The following is a 20,461-nucleotide window of genomic DNA, read 5'->3' as shown; positions in this document are numbered from 1 at the left end:
CATTGTGATTAACTTTGTTTATTTGAACCTTAGATCCGCAATCTCTTCTACTTATTCGATTGACTCAAGTTTTGACAAGTTAAGACTTTTTATTGGACTATGAGTTTAAAGTTTTCAAAATTGGTTTCAAAAAACTCTAGTCACCTCTTGACGTTGAGTTCTGGGACAATCTGTATATTAGAGTATTTGATTTGTATATGTTGTGCTGATTATTTTTTCTATTTTAGAACATCGTGGTATAGTTTCTCCAAGCATAGTAGAACACACGTCGTCAGTCCAGGTGGCGCAGGATGAAGGTGCCGTTTTACTCTGCGTGGCCCAAGGGTGCCCAACACCTGAATACAGGTATGAAGTAGTAATTCGTTTTCAAATTAAACAAGATATAATTTGAATTTTGTCTTGAGGCAAGTGCTATGAACTACACGATATGTGCTATTATCGACTTTCTACCAAAATCAAAATTTAGCTAGAACCAAAACAGTCTTCTGGTTGGAATCAAACTAGAACGAAATTAGACTCAAGTGGGACGCAAGTTAGCTAGTAGTAAGAACCTGCTCAGAGTCAAATAAGAATCTAGCATGCGACTTGTTGGAATCCAGTTAGAACCTAGTTAGATCAAGAACAAAAATATAATAGTCAGGCTCCAACCAAAATCAAATTTTAATTTAGTTACAATTCAGTCAGAATACAAACAGAATCAAATAGGAATAGAGTAGCAATTTAGGGACCGATTGTGCCATGAAATAAACCAATGTCATGGTAAGGATATGTTATGTAGCAGTTTTCATATAAAGTGGTACTAAGAACTAAGAACTGTCAAAGTCCCATGTGCTTGCTGTGCAGTCAGTCGTTTTAGATAGAAAACCTAACCTTGAAAACACATAAATGTCAAAAAACAATGATATCATAACTGCATCTTTGAGATATGGCACGATAACATATGAGTGAAGTTGTATTTAAAGTGTAAAACACCTGAACGCACAGCAAAAATGTGGTATTTTGAAAGTACTTAGTAGCATTTTGTATGAAGCCTCGAAATTAATACAGCCTTGGTATAATATTGGTCTATTTTGCGGCTGAATCGGCCCAATAGTTAGAACCCTAGCAATATTGAGTAAGAATCTAGTTGAGATTCGTTTAAAATTGAATTAGTATCTGGTTTGGTTACAATATCGTTAGTATTGGGTCGGTAGAAGTTAGAAGTCAGATCGGTAGATGTTAGAAGTTAGATCGGTAGAAGTTAGGGTCATTAGTCACTTGAATCTGGTTGGAATCCTATCAGGATGAAACTGGAATTGTGGTAGACTCAAATTAGAATATTGTGACAATCTGGAGTAGATCCACTATTGCTGTTGAAATAAAGTTAAATGCCATGCATTTAAAAAAATGCTTTAAGTTTACAAGGTAATGATTCACATATTAAAACTTTACACCTATATATTATACAATTGTACAGTCGGCAATAATACGAATGATTAGTATATATTGTTTTCTTAAAGAATTTTGTGCCAGATACATTTACCAAAAAGATTTGAAGTAATATTTCAATATATAATCAATATATAATCACTCATATAATCAATTCATATTGCTGTTGAAATAAAGTTAAATGCCATGCATTTAAAAAAATGCTTTAAGTTTACAAGGTAATGATTCACATATTAAAACTTTACACCTATATATTATACAATTGTACAGTCGGCAATAATACGAATGATTAGTATATATTGTTTTCTTAAAGAATTTTGTGCCAGATACATTTACCAAAAAGATTTGAAGTAATATTTCAATATATATTAGGACTTTTTATTAACCTAACTAAAATCTTTTAAAGGTTTTAAAATATTGTTTTTACATCTTAAAGCTTCTCATCAATCTATTATCCAATTGTGGAATCGATTTCCAGAAGCAATTACCAGTTCTTGATCACTTCTCGGACGATTCGTCAGTTATTTGCGTTTATATCATCCAAGTGAACTAAATCCAATACACTCCGAAACGCGGTAATGCAATTTATAATTACTTGAGCAGTTTCGATAAAATAGACGGACAGCTGATCAATGTTTTGCTAAAATCAGAAAATATCAATGTCAGATAATTCATAAGCAACGAAGAACGTAAATGTTCTTAGGTGTTAAAGTTCCAATTCAAAGAAGCGCTACCACCAACATTTGGATATGAAAAAAATTGCATATGATATCTGGACTTAGACCAGATGACATGTAAATTTAGTGCAACAAGTTTACATTTGATTTTTATAATTGTCTAGTATGTTTTTAATTTGTATTTGCACAATTTTTAGAAAAAGTAGAATCTCCTGCGTGCACTGTATTTTAAGATCGCAAGTTTTGTTTGAAATATTATATATAATAATAACAAATTACTGAATTTATCTATTCATAACCAAGTCTGGATTTTGATTCAAATTTCTTTGTTCTGACGTATTTTCATTTTATTATATTGGTCCCGAAGGTGACAATCTTCATGGCATTGAGCTTTTACACGAGATGGTCTACGCCGGCTAGAGGTGGTAGCGGAGAGTTTTGGTACTTATTGTTCACTTCCAAAAGAAAAGTCCGCGCAAGAAAATGTTTAATAAATAATAAATAAATATATCTTCTTTTATAATAACTCAGTGACAAATCAGTGATTGTAATAAGAACTGCAACAAATACATTTTTAACTAAACTCTTGAATAAAAATAAATGCAATTTGAATATTTTTTTTACTTGGCCCTGTTCTATGTTTGTTCTATGGCTCGTAAATATGCTATTAGATCCGTAGTAGGTAATCTCGTCCCACATGGCGCCAATTCTGATATATTCCTGTATATTGGTGATTATATTCTGGAATTTGATGATAGCTTTCGAAATATCAAGAATATTGCTTGCTCTTGCCCTTAATGAATCTGGTTTATATATTGCTATTTCTCGGTTAACCTATATTAGCTCTGGTTATATTAATATTGCATTCATGAAAGGCATATTTTAAAAAAGTCGCACTGTGCATTTAATAATAACGGAATATTTGTTTTTTCGTACTAAACTATAGCATTCATAATATTTTAATATATTGTATGTTTGCTAATTCTGGAATGAAAGAATAACACGTCGTTGTTATGGCAACCCTATCTTATCCTTCTTTGTTGGTACTAAAATTGTAAAAATGCTTTTTGTATGATCAGGCTTAATTTAGAAACAAATCTAGGAGCTGTATAATCGCATAGCAAATAGATAGCATTTTCACAGTTTTTCGTATGAGGAAAGAAGGATAAGATTGCAGTTGCATAGAAACGTTATGCTTTTGTGTATGTTACCGCAAAATTGGCCAGAATTCAATAGTAAAATAGTTTTACGTTGTTATTTTTTATTAAAAAAAATTTTGTGCACTCACACCCTTAATTTTTTTATCACCATCATCAAGGAAAGTGCATTATTTCGATGTACTAGATAAAGTAATCCATATAAAATTAACATGTTGCATGTATTTATTATTACATTATAAATTTGCGGCGTAGTTGAGAGGACAAAGTCGCATGAATACGAAATAAGCCAGGCGTACTACATATAGAGAGGCGGTACAGGCGTTCGAAAACTTTTATAATGGTTGTGCTCCATCATTCCAGATTAATTCGCAAAGTTCCGGACATAATATAATATTGCTTAATCTAAGTTATCCTTCAAAATGCTGCATTCCAGTTTTGATATTATTATGTATGAAAATAAACACATCATGGTGGGAAACTGACACACAGAATCATTTTTAAAAATGATGACATGTAATATGAAATAGGGAGCTCATAAAATTATTTATGAGATATAATTAAAACAAATATTTTTAAAATTTCTTAGAATCTAAACATATTTATTGATCTACATGCTTTACTCAAAAAAAATTGCTCAAAACGATAGCTAATTACTTGCTTCCACGAACTTAATTTGGATAATAAATTCCTGGTAATGTTATAAACAGTACTCACGAAGTATGGATTAAACTAGCTGTAAGTGGAATTCTGTCTTAAGGCAATTAGGGCATCGTGCCTTAAGGCAAATTGCTGGAACTTCCCGTACCAAAAATTATTTTTTTTTTTTAAAACGATTAACATTTTTGAAAAAAAATTAGTTTTAAAAAATAAGATTTTTGAGAAACTATAAATTGGACAAAAAATTAGTTTTTTTTGAAAAAAAAAATTTTTTTTTTAAATTTTTTTTTTTAAAATTTTTTTTTTTTTGAAAAAAATTTTTTTTTTCTTTATTTTGACATATTGTGGAAGATCTGAACTTTTTTTTCAAAGCAATCGTACTGCTTTAACTACCTAGGGACAAAATATAAAGCGCGTAAGCGCCGCGTCGCTGTCTAACGCATAAGCATTGGTACGGAACCGATAGGAATGTTAACAAAATGTATACTTATTGTTAAAATCTCTATAAAATATCTGATAATTTGATGTGCATATGTCTAATGATCATTTTTGACCGCCAAATGGCTCATTTTTTTACTTTTTCCTCTATATCTCCGAAACCGCTGGACCTACCTTCATGAAAGTTGTATCGATTCTTCACCTTGTCAATACAAATAAAATGTTTTTTGAATTATTAAAATCGGACGCTCCGTTCTCTTAAAAACTGAGTTACCGTTTTCGGAACTTTTTGCCCCGTATCTTCGGAACGGCTTGACCTGCCTTTGCCAAAAACTAATCAGCACGTTTCCTTATCAAAACGGATCAAATGTTTTTTGAATTATTCAAATCGGTTGATCCGGTTTCCCGAAATCGTCGACGAAAATTTGTATCCGCACATACATACACACACATACATACATACACACACACATACACACACACACACATACACACACACACACACACATACATCTATTTTTTCTAAGGTATGCCAAAATGTTCAGAAACCTCTGAAACGTAAAGATATATAAAAATTTTCATTTTCGATTTTTTTGCGATTACTATAACTTGCCATACGGGAAGTTAACTAGTGAAGCGCATGGCATCTAGCCTTAAGGCAAATTGCTGTAACTTCCCGTACCAAATATTATTTTTTTAAAAACGATTTTGAAAAAATTTTACTTCGAGAAAAATGATTTTTGAAAAACTAGGAATTTGACAAACAATTACATTTTTTGAAAAAAATCTTTATTTCTTTGTCTTATTTCTTTATTTTGGCATATTTTGTAAATTCTGAACTTTTTTTCAAAGCAATCGTACTGCTTTAACTACATAGAGACAAAATGTCAAAGCGCGTAAGCGCCGCGTCGCCGTCCTACGAACAAACATTTTTTCCGGAACCCATGGGAATGCAAACAAAATTTATACTTATTGTTAAAATCTCTATAAAATATCTGATAATTTGATGTGCATATGTCTAATGATCATTTTTGACCGCCAAATGGCATTTTTTTTACTTTTTTTGTTAGATCTCCGAAACCGCTAGACCTGCCTTTATGAAAATTTGATCAGTTTTTCATCTTATCAATACAAGTAAAATGTTTTTTGAATTATTAAAATCGGACGCTCCGTTCTCTTAAAAACTGAGTTACCGTTTCTGGCACTTTTTGCCCCGTATCTTTGGAACGGCTAGACCTGCCTTCGCCAAAAACTAATCAGCACGTCGTCTCTTTATCAATATGAATCGAATGTTTTTTGAATTATTTAAAGCGGTTGATCGGTGTTCCCGAAATCGTCGACGAAACTTTGTATCTGCATACACACACGCACACACACACATACACACACACATACATCCATTTTTTCTAAGGTATGCCAAAATGTTCAGAAACCTTTGAAACCTAAAGATATATAAAAATTTTCATTTTCGATTTTTTTGCGATTACTATAACTTGCCCTACGGGAAGTTAATAAAACTGAAAACGTTTTTACTAAGTTTCAAATTATTTCAGTGATCTTCTACTTGTTTTTGATTCCTTGAACATCTGGTTAATAAAATCCTTATAATGTTATAAGCAGCACCAATTAAGTTTTAATTAAATCCAATTCAAATTTTCATCGCAATTTTGTTCTCTACTAACGGAGCAATTAAAAATCAGATGGATCCAGTAAGAAAACAAGAACATTATACGAAAACGGCCTGGTTAACGGCGTTAATAATAATTAAATATGTAAACAGGGCAAAATACGCATTATACGAATATAATTGAAGAAACTGAAGAAGTTCTGCAAACATGGACCGAGAATTGTGTGTTTGCTGAGAAAACGGAGGAATTATTATCCTTCTACACAGTCCGTAATCAAAATTTTATTTCATTCGTTATTTATTTAAGAGAAGAGTTAGACTTATGCTCTTAGAGATAATTAAATGAATAATAAAATTATTATTTATATGTAAATTAATTCAAATTAAATCATCAAGATGCAAGGCATCATAAATTTTCACTCACCGAAGACGAAGTTTGTTTTCGCCGATAAAAACGATTCACCAAAAACTAATCAGCACGATTCCCAGCCAATATCTTTTCAATTTCGTTTTTGGATTTTCAAAATCTATTCAGAACAGAAAGAAACGGCTTGGCTGACCGTCGCGCAAAATTGATAAACTCTAGTCCTCATCGAGATAAATCGAATGGCTTTTAAATTTTTGAAATCGACCCATCTGTTTTTGAGAAAACGTCGATTTACGGCGAAAAATCTGTTTACATACACACACATACACATATATACACACACACATGCTTTTTCCAAATTTGGTCTCAATCCATTCAGAATGGCTTGAAACGTCGAGAAAACATAAAATCGAATCGGATTTTTTTATGAAAACATAAACTTCTCCAATTCATAAACGTAACCAACTGAACCTCTACCCTGACAAAGGAGTAAGCAATAAAAAATAGTGAATAAAAACGTAAATTAACTTAAAAATAACAATACCACCTTTGAAACAATTAAATAACTTATTCTAAAAATTATATCCTTTTTGTTCACATTTTACCGAAAATCTTAGAAACAATTCTGAAAATTCGTAGGATATTGATTAGTATTCGTACTGATTAATTTTTGGTAAAGATCTACTGGGCTATTTCTTCATAATTAATTCTTATTTTTTTTATTTTTGGTGAAACTTTTCACAATTATTTCATGGTATTGGAAAACATACAGGAATATTACGGCTCTATGATAAGTTGTTCAATTTTGAAAAAAAAACTAAATTGAATATTGGTACTTACATCGATTTATGTATTTTTCATAAACAATACTTTCAATTTAAAATTCCATGATACAATCTAAATAATTGAGAAGTTTGTAAAATAATTTGAATACGTATTTTAAAAACATGTATCCTACAACTTTTACATTTTATCACCACTGATTCTTTCCGAACGAAATACAAATGCTTACAAAAGAAGAAAAAAGGAAAAGAGGAAAAAGGCATCTTTTGCAGTATGAATTGTTCTGAATGTTTTTAAAAATACATGAGAAATAAAATATCATATTGTAAAGCTCGTATTGCATGGGGAATATTCTTTCTTTTATTTTACTTAATGAAAACAACGCGATGTAAAACATGGGGTATCATCGTTGCGAATTTACAATGGCTGAAATCGTAATTTTTTATATACTGGATAAAATAAAGCAATATTGTTATATGAGATATAGAGTAAAATTCAAAAATTCATTTACTTATGAGGAAAATTTGTGAGAAAATGGGCGGGGTAAAATGATACAGCTAGGGGATAAATAGATTCAATGTTTTATTTTTAATTTTAAAGAGTTTTTACGAAATAATAGCTACATTATTCAACTAAATGCAAAATATAAATTTTATGTGTACATTTTTTACAGAGATCACACTGATCTGGTATTTTGTCAGAAATAATTATCAGCAGAATTAGAATAAATATGTATTTAACTATTTAATGAAAATTGTTTTTTTAACTTAATTAACTTCCCGTAAAACAAAAATTTTTATATATCTTTACGTTTCAAAGGTTTTTGAACATTTTGGCATACCTTAAAATTAGAAAAAATGGTTGTATGTGTGTGTGTGCGGATACAAATTTCGTCGACGATTTTGGGAATACTGATCAACCGATTTGAATAATTCATAAAGCATTCGATTCGTATTGATAAAGAGACGTGTTTATTAGTTTTTAGCGAAGGCAGCCGTTCCGAAGATACGAGGCAAAAAGTGACAAAAACGGTAACTCAGTCAGCGTCCGATTTTAATCATTCAAAAAACATTTTGCTTGTATTGACAAGATGAAGAACTGATTAAATTTTTGGGAAGGCAGGTCCAGCTGTTATGAACGCTCAATAAAAATAAGTTAAAAAAATGTCATTTAGCGATCAAAAATGTTTATTGGTCACATATACATCAAATTATCAGATATATTATACAGATTTTAATAATGTGTACACATTTTGTGTAAATTTTTTTGGGTTCCGTATCAAGATTTTTAATTACGGTACGGTAAGTTCCAGCAATTTGTCTTAAAGCACGATGCCATGCACCCCACTAGTTTACTATTTCATTTACTATTTCTATTGTTTACACCTTTGCCAAGGTAAAGGTTCAGTTAGTTTCACATATAAGCTTTTATAGAAGTTATATAAAAAATGATGTATCCAACTTATAAATAACAATACATCTTTTAAGACAAATAAATAACGTATAGTAAAAATTATGTTCAGGTCTCGTAAACTAAACAACAGTGATCACAACCAAAAAAACTAACAACGAAAGAAAATACTTATGTAATGGCTTTTCAAACATTGCGGTTTATCTTCTGATAGTGACGTTGTATGAATCATGATGATGACTAGTTACATATATTTTGCCCTTTACTTTCAAATATTATTATTAAAAAAATACTTACTTTATTTGTTTTTGAGATATCGTTGATGGACATTTTTACCTGCCGATCTTTAAGCCCTGTTTTGCCTTATCTAATAAATTTACTATGGCCAATGTGAAGTTTTGTTAATATCATAGAGATTAACGTGTTAAAATACCAGGGATTGCAGCAGGATATTGGAATCCTAGAACTCTTATACTCTAATTTTCAACAAACTCCTCAAACATTTCACTCATTTTAGACAAACGGTTTAATTATAATACAATATATAATAAATAAATACCCAAACATCATTGTATTCCATACGCGTAATAAAATCCATAATCTTCCCTCGTCGGATTAAGTTCATCCATGAGCTTAATAATTCCATGCATAACAATATGTTTTCCGACCATTATTTTGTACGACCCTGAGCTTTTCCGTATTTCTCTGATGAGAAATATCCTCGGGTGAAACGTTTTTCTTTTTGCACCTTTTCCGATTTTCCGTCTCGCATCCGCTAGCTTCGTTGCGTCCGGGTTCGTTTCCTGCACGACGACAGGGGCGGACGAGGATTTCAAATTTGGGGCCCAATTTAAAAGACACATCTATAATATTTATTTTTTTATAAAATTTGATTTTGTTTTTATTTGTTTTTTGTTGAATTTAATTGCTATATTAGTTTATAGTTAAAAAATTATTTGTTGAAAGTATAACCAGTTTAGGTAAATAAATAAAGTATAAGTTATGATTAATAATTTATTATTATTATTATTAATTTTACAAAGAAATTTGTATTTTTTCTAAAATTTTGTAATTGCAAGTATATCGTCATAATTTTAAATTTACTATGCCTGAATTTTTATTTAGTAGATTATTAACACATATTTTTTATATTCTTCTGCGGTTCAAATAATATCAACATATTTACAACTATTATTTCTAGTTAAAAGTCAACTAAATATTTCCAGTTAAAAGAAAAATCGAAACCAAAAAAATAGAGAAAAAAATTTAAATATAGGGTAAGTTTTAATTTATCAAAAAATTCATTGTATTATACATTTATTAAGGAGCAAAATAGTTTTATTTCTTGAAAATCGTTTCTTAATACAGAAATATTATGATATTGCATCAATAATCACATTGTTCACGAGCGAACTTTGAACATCAGAACAAAATACTCTCTTCTTTAGAATTTTATTTTTAACTTAAAAGTGATAAAATAAAATAATTCCGGTAGAAGAGTACTTTTTAATAATTCATATAAATGATTTTACTTCATTTTATTCGGATATTATATCTCTTCTCGCGATTTCAACAAATATTGATCAAATCTTGAAAAATATTATTAGTTTTAATTTAATTTATGGCTCATAAAGTGGTTTTATGTTAACAAATAATTCTCTTTCCAATTTTATGGCCCATGAAACAGATGTAAAAGAGATATTTTGATTTAAAATTAAAATAGGGTTTACCAAAATAAAATATGAAATCGAAATTTTATTAAATTAAGTTAAGTACAGAATTGTAATAACAATTTGAAAAAGTTGTATCGAATGTATAGTACTTGCAAATTTTTGATTATTAATTTATTACTTGTCTCATTTATTTATAATGTACATATTTTTTATTTATTGCTGGTTGAAAAATATTTACTTATATATGATATATTTTTTTATGAAATTAGAATCTATTGTTTAAAATTTTAATAGAAGAGTAGCAGGTTCTGTGCAACCTGGTATCAATCAGTAGTAAAATCTATTTCCACTTGGAAATATATATCAAAATATGTTTACAATGAATATAACCAATTATTTCATTACTGCAATAAATCAGGTATTTCAAGAATACTTATTGAATAAATTAGTATTGAACTAGATGGCATTATTATAAACAATTACTCAATGACTTTATTTAAGAGATTTTATTTAAATTCATTAACATTTCAATTCATATATAGAAAAAGAAGAATTTTTTATCTTATTTTCGACAATTCGGTACCAATGCATTGATAAAAAGCTATCGACAGCAAATTTTATCAGGCAGCGTTAACTTTTGTATGAATATTTAGTTATTTTTATAAATTCTTAATATACAAAAAGAATATTATTACTTTATTAAAATTTTCTCAACTTTGGTTCCAATCAATATGATTAAAGAGGTATAAAATGGTGTATATTCTATAATATAGTTAAGTAGTCATATTTCATAAGACAGCGTGAATAGAATTTCTCGATTTTTTTTACTTTCCGTAGGGTAAGCTATAGTAATCGCAAAAAAATCGAAAATAAAAGTTTTTGCAAATCTTTACGTTTTAAGGTCTTTTGAGCATTTTGACATACTTCGGAAAAAATGGATATATATATGTGTGTGTGTGTATGTGCACAAATATATATTTTTGTCGACACGAGTCAACCGATTTGAATAATTCAAAAAACATTTGATTCGTATTGATAAGGAGACGTGCTGATCAGTTTTTGGCACAAGCAGGTCGAGCCGTTTAGAGGTACAGGGCATAAAGTGTCAAAAATGGACAAGTTAAATTGTAAACACTTTCAGAGATTTTTAAAAGTGGCATAATAAATGTAACATGAATTTCTTTTCTGATCTTTCCTTGGTTTGGCTGATCTTCGAGGCGGCTTTCGCAATTATCTGAATAAGTTTATATTTTATCAATTATCGTGTAATTCTAATGGAATTTTATTACCCTTAGTGTGCAAACAGCATATTTCCATTTTATATTATTTTTCCCAAACTTCGGTACCAATGCATTTTAGTAGTGTGTGCAGATTCAAATGTAAAAACTCGGCTTTGGAGATAGATGCAAAAAAAAAGACGACGCCGAACGCGCACGGATCTCGTGAATATTCATTCGTCGCATTTAAAATAATAATAAAATTTCCCGAGGGAATATACAACGAGAGGAAAAATGCGAAAACTCGGTCAGAACACAATGCCTTTCGTCCTGAACAGGAGAGGTGCGGTTTTGTTATAGCATTAAATTCATTGGAAAATCAATTTTTTGGCATTTTTCACCAGACCGTGAAAATACACTGGAAATGTGTTTCGTGGAAATGCGGACATGACCTGCATTTTACGGTAATAATAGATTTTTGATATACAGGAGAATGGCAACTTAGATTTTATGGTTTTATATTTCATCGATTTGGTATTGTGCTTTTTGTTCCCATTTTTAACATTGAATTCAGGTAAAAGTAAAATCATACATATAGAAATTGTGTTAAAAACAACAACTCGATCATCTTTTGAATTCGGTTTTTAAAATTAACAAATATTAAAAATCATTTGAACACAGATAACTTCTTTAAATATCACAAAAACAGAAATAACTGTTTAACTAATAAACTATACTATAACTTAATTAAACGTTATTCATTTATTAATTCATTATATTCTTATTAAATAAATTAAGTGATTCTTAGTATTTATATTCAAGAGCAAATTTTAAAATTTATTGGAATGTTTTTATTTTTAATATATATAGAATGGCAGTCAGAACAATTATATTCTATAAGACATTGAGCTATAAATTTGATCCCCAGGAATGTTTTTTATACCAACTTTATATCTCAAATTCGGATAAAACACATACATAGTATGCATGCATACTAAAATTATTAAAATTTAACTATACTAACAAGAAATGAATTTGACAATAAACTACTTACATGATTCGTCTTTTAAATTACAAAAACAAAAATTACATATCAACTATTGTTTAGTATTAATAAATTATATTGTTTGATTTATAAAGGTACTTATAAAATATTTTAATTAATTAGTCACAAATTATTTTTTTATATTTATGTAGAATATAAATTAAATAAATTTATTATCTATGACTGGCGATTTTATATTTTATATTGACTATATACTTATTTTAATTAAATATCAATCAAGTATCACAATTAAACTCAATTTATAAAGATCCTTAATAAGTTTTTTAGGAAGAATCAACGGTTTCAATAATGAATTCGTTCTTAAATTGTCTATCAAAATTAATAAATGCCAAAAAATATATAAATATAATAATTTAAAAAACATAATTCTAATTTTTAAATTAGTTTTAACTATTTATAAGTTACATAAATTTTATAAAGTCGCAGTTCAATTAAAAATTATTCAGTCATAAATTTTTGAATATAATTATTAGAATCTCAAATTATATACAATTTTGAAATATTATTATCATGATACTCAGATATGAAAAATCATGAATAATAAATACTAATAGTCATTCAAATTTGTAAACTACGCTCTTGTAAATTTCAATTATATTTTCTTAATATTAAAATATTTTGAGAAATTGTGTCAACAACTTTACACATAAATATGCATTTTTGATTTTTAATAGAAAGATAAATTTGATTTTAGTAAAAATATACGTTTCTATTTAAATTAATACGAAGTAATCATTAATAAAAATATTATTAATAAAAAGTAAATTATAAATAACAATTTTAGAAACAGAAATATTATTACAGGTAAATTTTAAACATTGGAAATACTATTTCAGTTTTTTTGCAAAATTCGCACATTTTTATGTTATTATTATTATCGCTATTAATATATTTGCAATTATATTTACAAAAGCTAATAGGTACTATAATTTCGATAAATTTATTTGAATATCAAAGCTATATTAATCGCTTTGAGTTTTATTGTAGTTTATATGTTAATACTTAATAATAATGGACTGCAAGCGTTTTATAGGATTATAGACTGTAATTAAATTAATTGGAATCGATTATTATTCGTTTTAAATTGCAAATTATATATATATATATATATATATATATATATATATATATATATATATATATATATATATATATATATATACACATGTAATTCAAACAACGATTGTATTAATTTTACAATTTATATTATAAATTTATCTTGTCTTCTTGCGCTTAAGTATTGTTTTATTTAAGTTTATAGAATATTTTATTCATCATTTATTATATATTACATCCCTTATACTTGCCAAAAATCTATCTTGCATTTATGTATTTTATTTAAAAACTTCAAACATATTATTTTTAATTTGATTTGATTTATGCATTTTAGTAATAAGCAATTTTTGTTCTGCGGTTGGTGATTATTATAATTAATCTAATAATAATATAAATAATTTTGATCAGATACATCTTGCTATTTCTACTATAAATATTTTATAATAAAGACATGTTTCTACTTAACAAAATATCAACAGAAACCGAAGGAGATGTTCTTGTTTTGATACAAGATAGTTTCAGTTCATAACGAAGAGAAGTAGATTTTCTTCCTGGTAATAGAACAGGTTGCCTAAAGATCTCGATATGGTTCATAAACAGGGATCTGATATACATCGTTTCATTTATTCTGTTGAATTATAGTTTATGTTTTGAATATTAACAAAGCCGTATTGAAAATTATAGCATTCGTGATGAAAAATATAATGCAAATAAAGTTCTATTGCTATGCCATTTGATATTGTATGAAAAATAAAATTTAGAGTTTTTTTGAAATTAGGGCACAAATGTCTAATTTGACATTAAACAGTTGAGTGTGTTTTTTGCACTTTTTCAAAAATTTATAACCTGGTATTTTTTACCTACTAGGTGGTGTACATTGGGACGGCCAGGAGGCAAACAGATCCAATGTTTTTTTGAAGGGATTTTACAAAATATTAGCTACATTATTGAACCAGTGCAAAATATGAATTTTCAATGGGTGCATTTTTATGGAACAGAGTTGGAGTAAATATTTACTTTACTGCTTGTAAAATTACTTTATTTACTTTTTATTTTTAACATCTCTGCCAGGAAAAAGGTTCAGTTGGTTCTTTTTAGCCCACCAAGTTGTAAGCTTTTATAGAGGTTATATAAAAACATTTGTTGAATCTAATTGAAAATTAACAATATATCATATGATATAAATAAAAAACGTATACTTAAAAATTATATAAAATATTAAATAAAGTCTCGTAAACTAAGCAGCAGACCTATTAATCAGAACAAATAACAACGAAAGAAAATTTTGTTATAGATGTTTAAACATTGCAGTTATTCTTCTATATGGAAACGTCGTAAAAGTTAAGGTAAAGTCTGGTTATACATCTTTTTTTCTTCTACTTCCAAATATTGCTGTTGAAAAATTCTTAGCTTTACTGGTTTTTGAGATATCGGTTGGTGACCTTTTTATCCGCGGATCTTTAAGCCTCGCTCTAACTAAAATTAAAAGTTTAAAACATCAAGAATTCATCTTGTTGACTTAGTCACTGACGCCCATTACATCAGCAATAGTCATTTAATTAAAAAAGTATGAAATTTTTTAAAACTAGTAACACAATCCGTCTAATATAGAACTAGCAATGTGATACCTAGCCATTATCCTAGGATTGTTCGTCGGGAGAGAATGGGCGAATTGTAATTTCCTGCCTGGCAATCACCGACGGAAACGACATGAACGTCTCCTCCAGTTGAGTCATGTCAAACCAGGCGGCTGATATCAGAGCCAACGAACTTACCATGTCACTCTGATTAGATGCATTTTGAAAGATATAGTTAGATACTCATCCCATGTATTGTAGAGAGATACAGTTGATTAGATCATTATTCAAAAATTTTAGAAATACATGTAAAGCAAAAATCGCATTGGCATGAAATATAACCCGACAAAAAAAATTCAAAAACCTGATTCATATGATAATTCTCATGTTAGGGTAGAGGTCTGCAGATAAAAAGGTGCACCATCAATTCTTAAAAAACAAGTAAACTTAAAAATTTTCTAACAACAATATTTGAAAAAGATGTGTAATCAGGCATCAAATCAAGCAATGTCGCTATCAGGAGATAAACCGCCATGTTTGAAAATCTATGCCAAAAGTATTTTTTTTGATTGCTAGATTTTTTGGTAGTGAGCACTATTGTTTAGTTTGATATAATTTTTAACTTCCCGAAGGTAAAGTTTGTTTTCATAAAAAAACGATTCCCTAATTTTGCGTTTTCTCGACGTTTCAAGCCATTCTGAATCGAATGAGACAAAATTTGGAAAAAGTATGTGTTTGTGTGTATGTGTATGTGTGTGAACAGATTTTTGTCGTAAATCGACGTTTTCTCAAAATTTTACACTGGAATTTATCTGGATTTATCTGGCATTTATCTGGAAATTTATGTAACTTGCCTCAAGGCAAAATACTAATACCAACTAATACCAACTAGTTAAATATGGTTTTATAAATATTCAACAGATGTTTTTATATAACATTTATAATAGCTCATATATGGAAGGGGTTAAAAGGACCAACTGAACCTTTACTCTGGCAAAGGTATAATAAAATTAGGTTAAAAAAAGAAATTTTTCAAGAGATAAATTGATAGTTATTCCAACTCTGGTGATAATTATTTTGTGATAATTATTAATTTATAAGTTAATTGAACTGCAGAGTGCAGACTATGATTTTTAAATGTAGTCTTTGTAATAATGTGTCCATAAAATTTTAATTTTCCATTGGTTGAATATTGCAGCTATTATTTCGTAAAATTCAATGAAAAGACTTTGTATCTGTTTGCCTATTGGCTGCCCCTTTTTACCCTTCTTATGGCATAAAACAGACAGACAACAAATTTAAAAAAAAAATAAAAAAAATTATAGAGACATATTTCTATAATTGAAAACTAACAGGAATTTTGCTAAACATAGTTTGATAATTGTTTGTTTGATACGTGTGATTATTTGGTTTGGGCAGTATAATGACTGAAAGTCAAATTGGACCTTTGTACCTCACCCAACCCTATATCGACCTTGTGAATTCTAGATATATTGATTAGAACAACTGATAAATTTATATATTTACAAAATCTTAAATGTGTTACTAATGGTATGATTGTCTCATATAATGGTATTTTTTAAAATTAAAAGTAAAGCTCTTATTGGTATGAAAAATAGCTCAACAATTCCTCTTTCCTAGAATTTTTAAAATTTTATCATAATCATAACTCTTTTATACGTATAGTTTATCAACTTAGCCATTAAAATTCTAATGATAAAATCTGATATCTTAGTTTAAAGCAATGATTTCCAAACTTTTTGCACCCCTGTTCAAAAAAAAATTAAGCTTTCTTAATTTTTATAGTATTTTAATTTCATAAATACGAAACTGATATTTAGCTTGCTATAAAATAATGCACAATGTTATGTAAATATACACATATTTAATACCAAGTAAGATTTATGTTATGTTAAAAATTACATATTTAGATTATGATTTTCAAGATTGTTGTCCAATTTAATAATTAATCTGCATCTCATTGGTTAATTAATACTGCTATTGTTCTATAAAACTGCTTCAAAATAAAATAGTAGATATTTTTACGTTCCGGATTCCTTTTCACCGCGTCTATGGGGTAAAAAAGACCAGATACCAAATTTTAGAAAAATTGCAAAACATATTTTTACAATGTTGGATTTTTACTGACCACATTTGTTTGTTTAATATGTGTTAAATAGTAAAAATTTTCATTATGAAATAGATTTGTTAAAAAACATTTTTTTCCTGAACAAGAAACTCAACTTTTTATACTTTGATATTTTACTATTTATTGCATTCAAGCAACGTACTTCAATTAAGCTTCCTGCATTGCAAAATATATAAATTAATTACAAATTTCTTTTCTACATCTAGAGAAAAGCAATTTTCCTTATGTTTGTTCAAAACTTCAACAATTACCCCGGTAAGAATTTCACATGCAATTAAATTAAGCTCAAAAGTACAACACAAAAGACAACTGCAACAATACAAAACAAAACCTTTTGAAAGACGTTATATTTAATTTCGCATCTTAGAATCCTCCGCTGTGTTTCTGCATTACGGAAAATTTGATGTGTTTTTCATTTTTAAATCTCTAAGTTTTCCCAACGGGCCGCGAGCATATTTTCTTCATCTTTCTTATATTTTCTTTCCGCTTTTTATTACCCTACGTGGGTGTTAATTATTCAACCGGGACTGGGACTTTTCTCAAGGGTTGTTGCTGTTGGGGATGGTTTGGGGACATTTTGTGATATCCTAGGCTCGGGGGAAAAGCATTATTAGCTTACCGACGGTTACATGAGAATTAAAATTTAATAGGGACATCTTTACGATGTAACCGCGAGTCTTCATAAATTTTAATTCGACGGTCGGGCTGTCACAGGAAAAGTTTTTATAATGCGGATTCACTTTAAGTTTTGAGAATTTTATATGCATGAAAACTCACTATATTATAGGTTAATTATTTCAAACATCTGTAAATTCACGTAGGTATATTGAATGTGCTTATGTATATACGAGTATACATTTGTAAAAGTATCTTCACTTTTATTATAAAACTTACCTGTTCTATTTTATATGTTAATAAATATAATTCATGATTAAGAGTGGTTATTGCATTTTGCTGAACTGTGGTCTCGATTATGCTTGAAAATGAAGATTTTTAGAAGATTTGCTCTTTGGAGTAAAAATTTTCTTTGTAACTCTAGATAAGCAGAATATTTCGTACATGTTTTCAAATAAATCTTGAACTGCTTTATAAAAATACGTTGATTTTTAACTTGCCGAAGCAAAAGTTTGCATAAAAAATGATTTACTGATTTTACCTCTTCTCGATGTCTCAAGTCATTTTTAATGAAATGTGATCAAATATGAGAAAAATATGTGTGTGTGTAAAAAAGCCTAGACCGATTTCAAAATTTTAAAAGTCATTTAGTAACTTATTCATTATAAAATCGTTCAATTCGTTATTGAACTATTTTACATGTAAGTAATAGTATAAACACACACTTATTATGATGAAACAAAAAAGCTATTGACAAAATCTTACATGTATATAAAAACATACTTAGAATATTATTCATTTGCATAGCAAATAGTCACATTTCGTAATATCATTTCTTAACATCATATCTTTTGAAATAATTTCTAATGTATACTTTTGTTATATTGAATGTTGATATCTTTACACTACTAAATATATATTTATTTATCCTAAATAAGCATTTGATGGAGTTCCATAAGGACTAACGTTTGACAGTTTTGTGCATCAATCAGCCAAGCCATTTTTTTGTAATTTGCAGAAAAGTGAAATAAATTATCCACGTTTTAGTTCACGATCTTGAATCGATTTCAAAAATTCAAAAACTTTCTGAAAGATATTGATTGAGAATCGCGTTGAATATTTTTGGTAAAGATCGGTCTTGAAAAATCTATCGAAAAAGTTTGACGATTTTGATGAAACAATAAATATAGAAGTTTGAAATAGTATACTAAAGTATTATAGGCCTACGATATGCGATTGAATTATAAAAAATTGTCGAAATTTTACCATATGCTCTTATGCAATTCTAATCAGAATTGCAAGTGTTTTGTAGGTAGCTACTGATTACAGTTGACATTCACACTTAAGTAAAATACATTCTTAGATCATGGAATAGATTAAATGAAATATGGTAAACATGTTCATAAATTTATACAAATACAGATATTATAAGTAAGCTTAAAATACCTATATTGATAATTGTGTTAATCATTCTTTAGTAAATATTGTTATCTGATTTTTTTGGGAAACATTTTCCTTTCCTTCTTTTTTGTCACACAATTATATATTCTAAATATATTATATAATATAAATATTTTATATTCTAAATACTTATTAATGTTTTACTAGAGTAGATATGACGGATACTATACCTACGAGTAAATATCCAGATAAAGCTCAATGAAATGTTGATATATACATTTATTGAAATATATGTTTTTGAAATGGAAAAAAAAATCTTTAGCTGTAGCTCTATTTATGAAATAAACAGTTGAGCTTTTTATCTAAATAGCAGTATGTCGATTCTCAATGATTAATTTATATCGGAAAATTTATGCAACTTGCCTCAAGGCAAAATACTACTTACGACTAGTTTCATTTACATTTGCATTTTTATTACTATTATTGTATCATATATTTATATGTTATTTTTTATTCCAGATGGTATTCGCAATCAGGGCCGGAACCTTTGCTGGTTCTGGCGGGTCCAAGAATAAGGTTACTGGGCCCTGTTTTGGCAGTAGAAGCCGTGACGCCGGACGATGCAGGCCAATACCGCTGCACTGCCGTAAACGCGGGCGGAGAAGCCAGTGCCGAACTCAGGTAAAATAAATATTTCCACCTTATCCAACTTCTACTCCTCAAACAACTGTGATCTTTTCATTTAATAATATTTTCTAATTAAAAACCACCTTTCGTGTATGAAATTACAACCGTTCGTCAATTGCGTTAATGGCATTTCCATAGATCGCATTTCGGATGAGCTGCCTTCAGCCTTCAGCTTGTCGTTTGTGCACACAAACACACATATACACACTTCGTACTCGAATTAATTAATTGTGTTGTCACGAATTTCAGACTGTCAGTTACTACTCCACTCAATGTTGAAGTATCGCCGGCGATGTTGAGCGTTCACATGGGCGGCGCCGCCGAATTTAGGTGCATCGTTACCTCGCAGGGCAATCAGGTCGGGCCGCAGTTCATCACGTGGTACAAGGTAAGGGGTAAATTGTATACTTTTTTATTTACATTTGCGAATTACAATCTGTTGTTCTTATACAACATTCAGTAATTTTGATGGT

The 20,461-nt window shown here is 28.7% G+C and overlaps 1 protein-coding gene across 1 annotated transcript in view; it reads left to right on the top strand.

The window, feature by feature from the left end:
- Nucleotides 1-223: 223 nt before the first annotated feature.
- The window catches only part of LOC113380355 (Down syndrome cell adhesion molecule-like protein Dscam2), a gene marked incomplete at its 5' end in the record, with an annotated part of 62,649 nt that continues 42,411 nt past the window's right edge, over nucleotides 224-20,461 (top strand). Inside the window, 3 exon segments of the mRNA XM_026619648.1 lie at nucleotides 224-345; nucleotides 19,821-19,982; nucleotides 20,238-20,376. Coding sequence (XP_026475433.1) covers nucleotides 224-345; nucleotides 19,821-19,982; nucleotides 20,238-20,376 — 423 coding nt within the window.

Source organism: Ctenocephalides felis, unplaced genomic scaffold (assembly GCF_003426905.1).
Source record: "Ctenocephalides felis isolate EL2017-DRISC unplaced genomic scaffold, ASM342690v1 CF-g0.4_SCAFFOLD_00845, whole genome shotgun sequence".
NCBI classification, from domain to species: domain Eukaryota; kingdom Metazoa; phylum Arthropoda; class Insecta; order Siphonaptera; family Pulicidae; genus Ctenocephalides; species Ctenocephalides felis.
The sequence above is the reverse complement of the archived record's forward strand: the minus strand, read 5'-3'. Positions and strand labels throughout refer to the sequence as shown.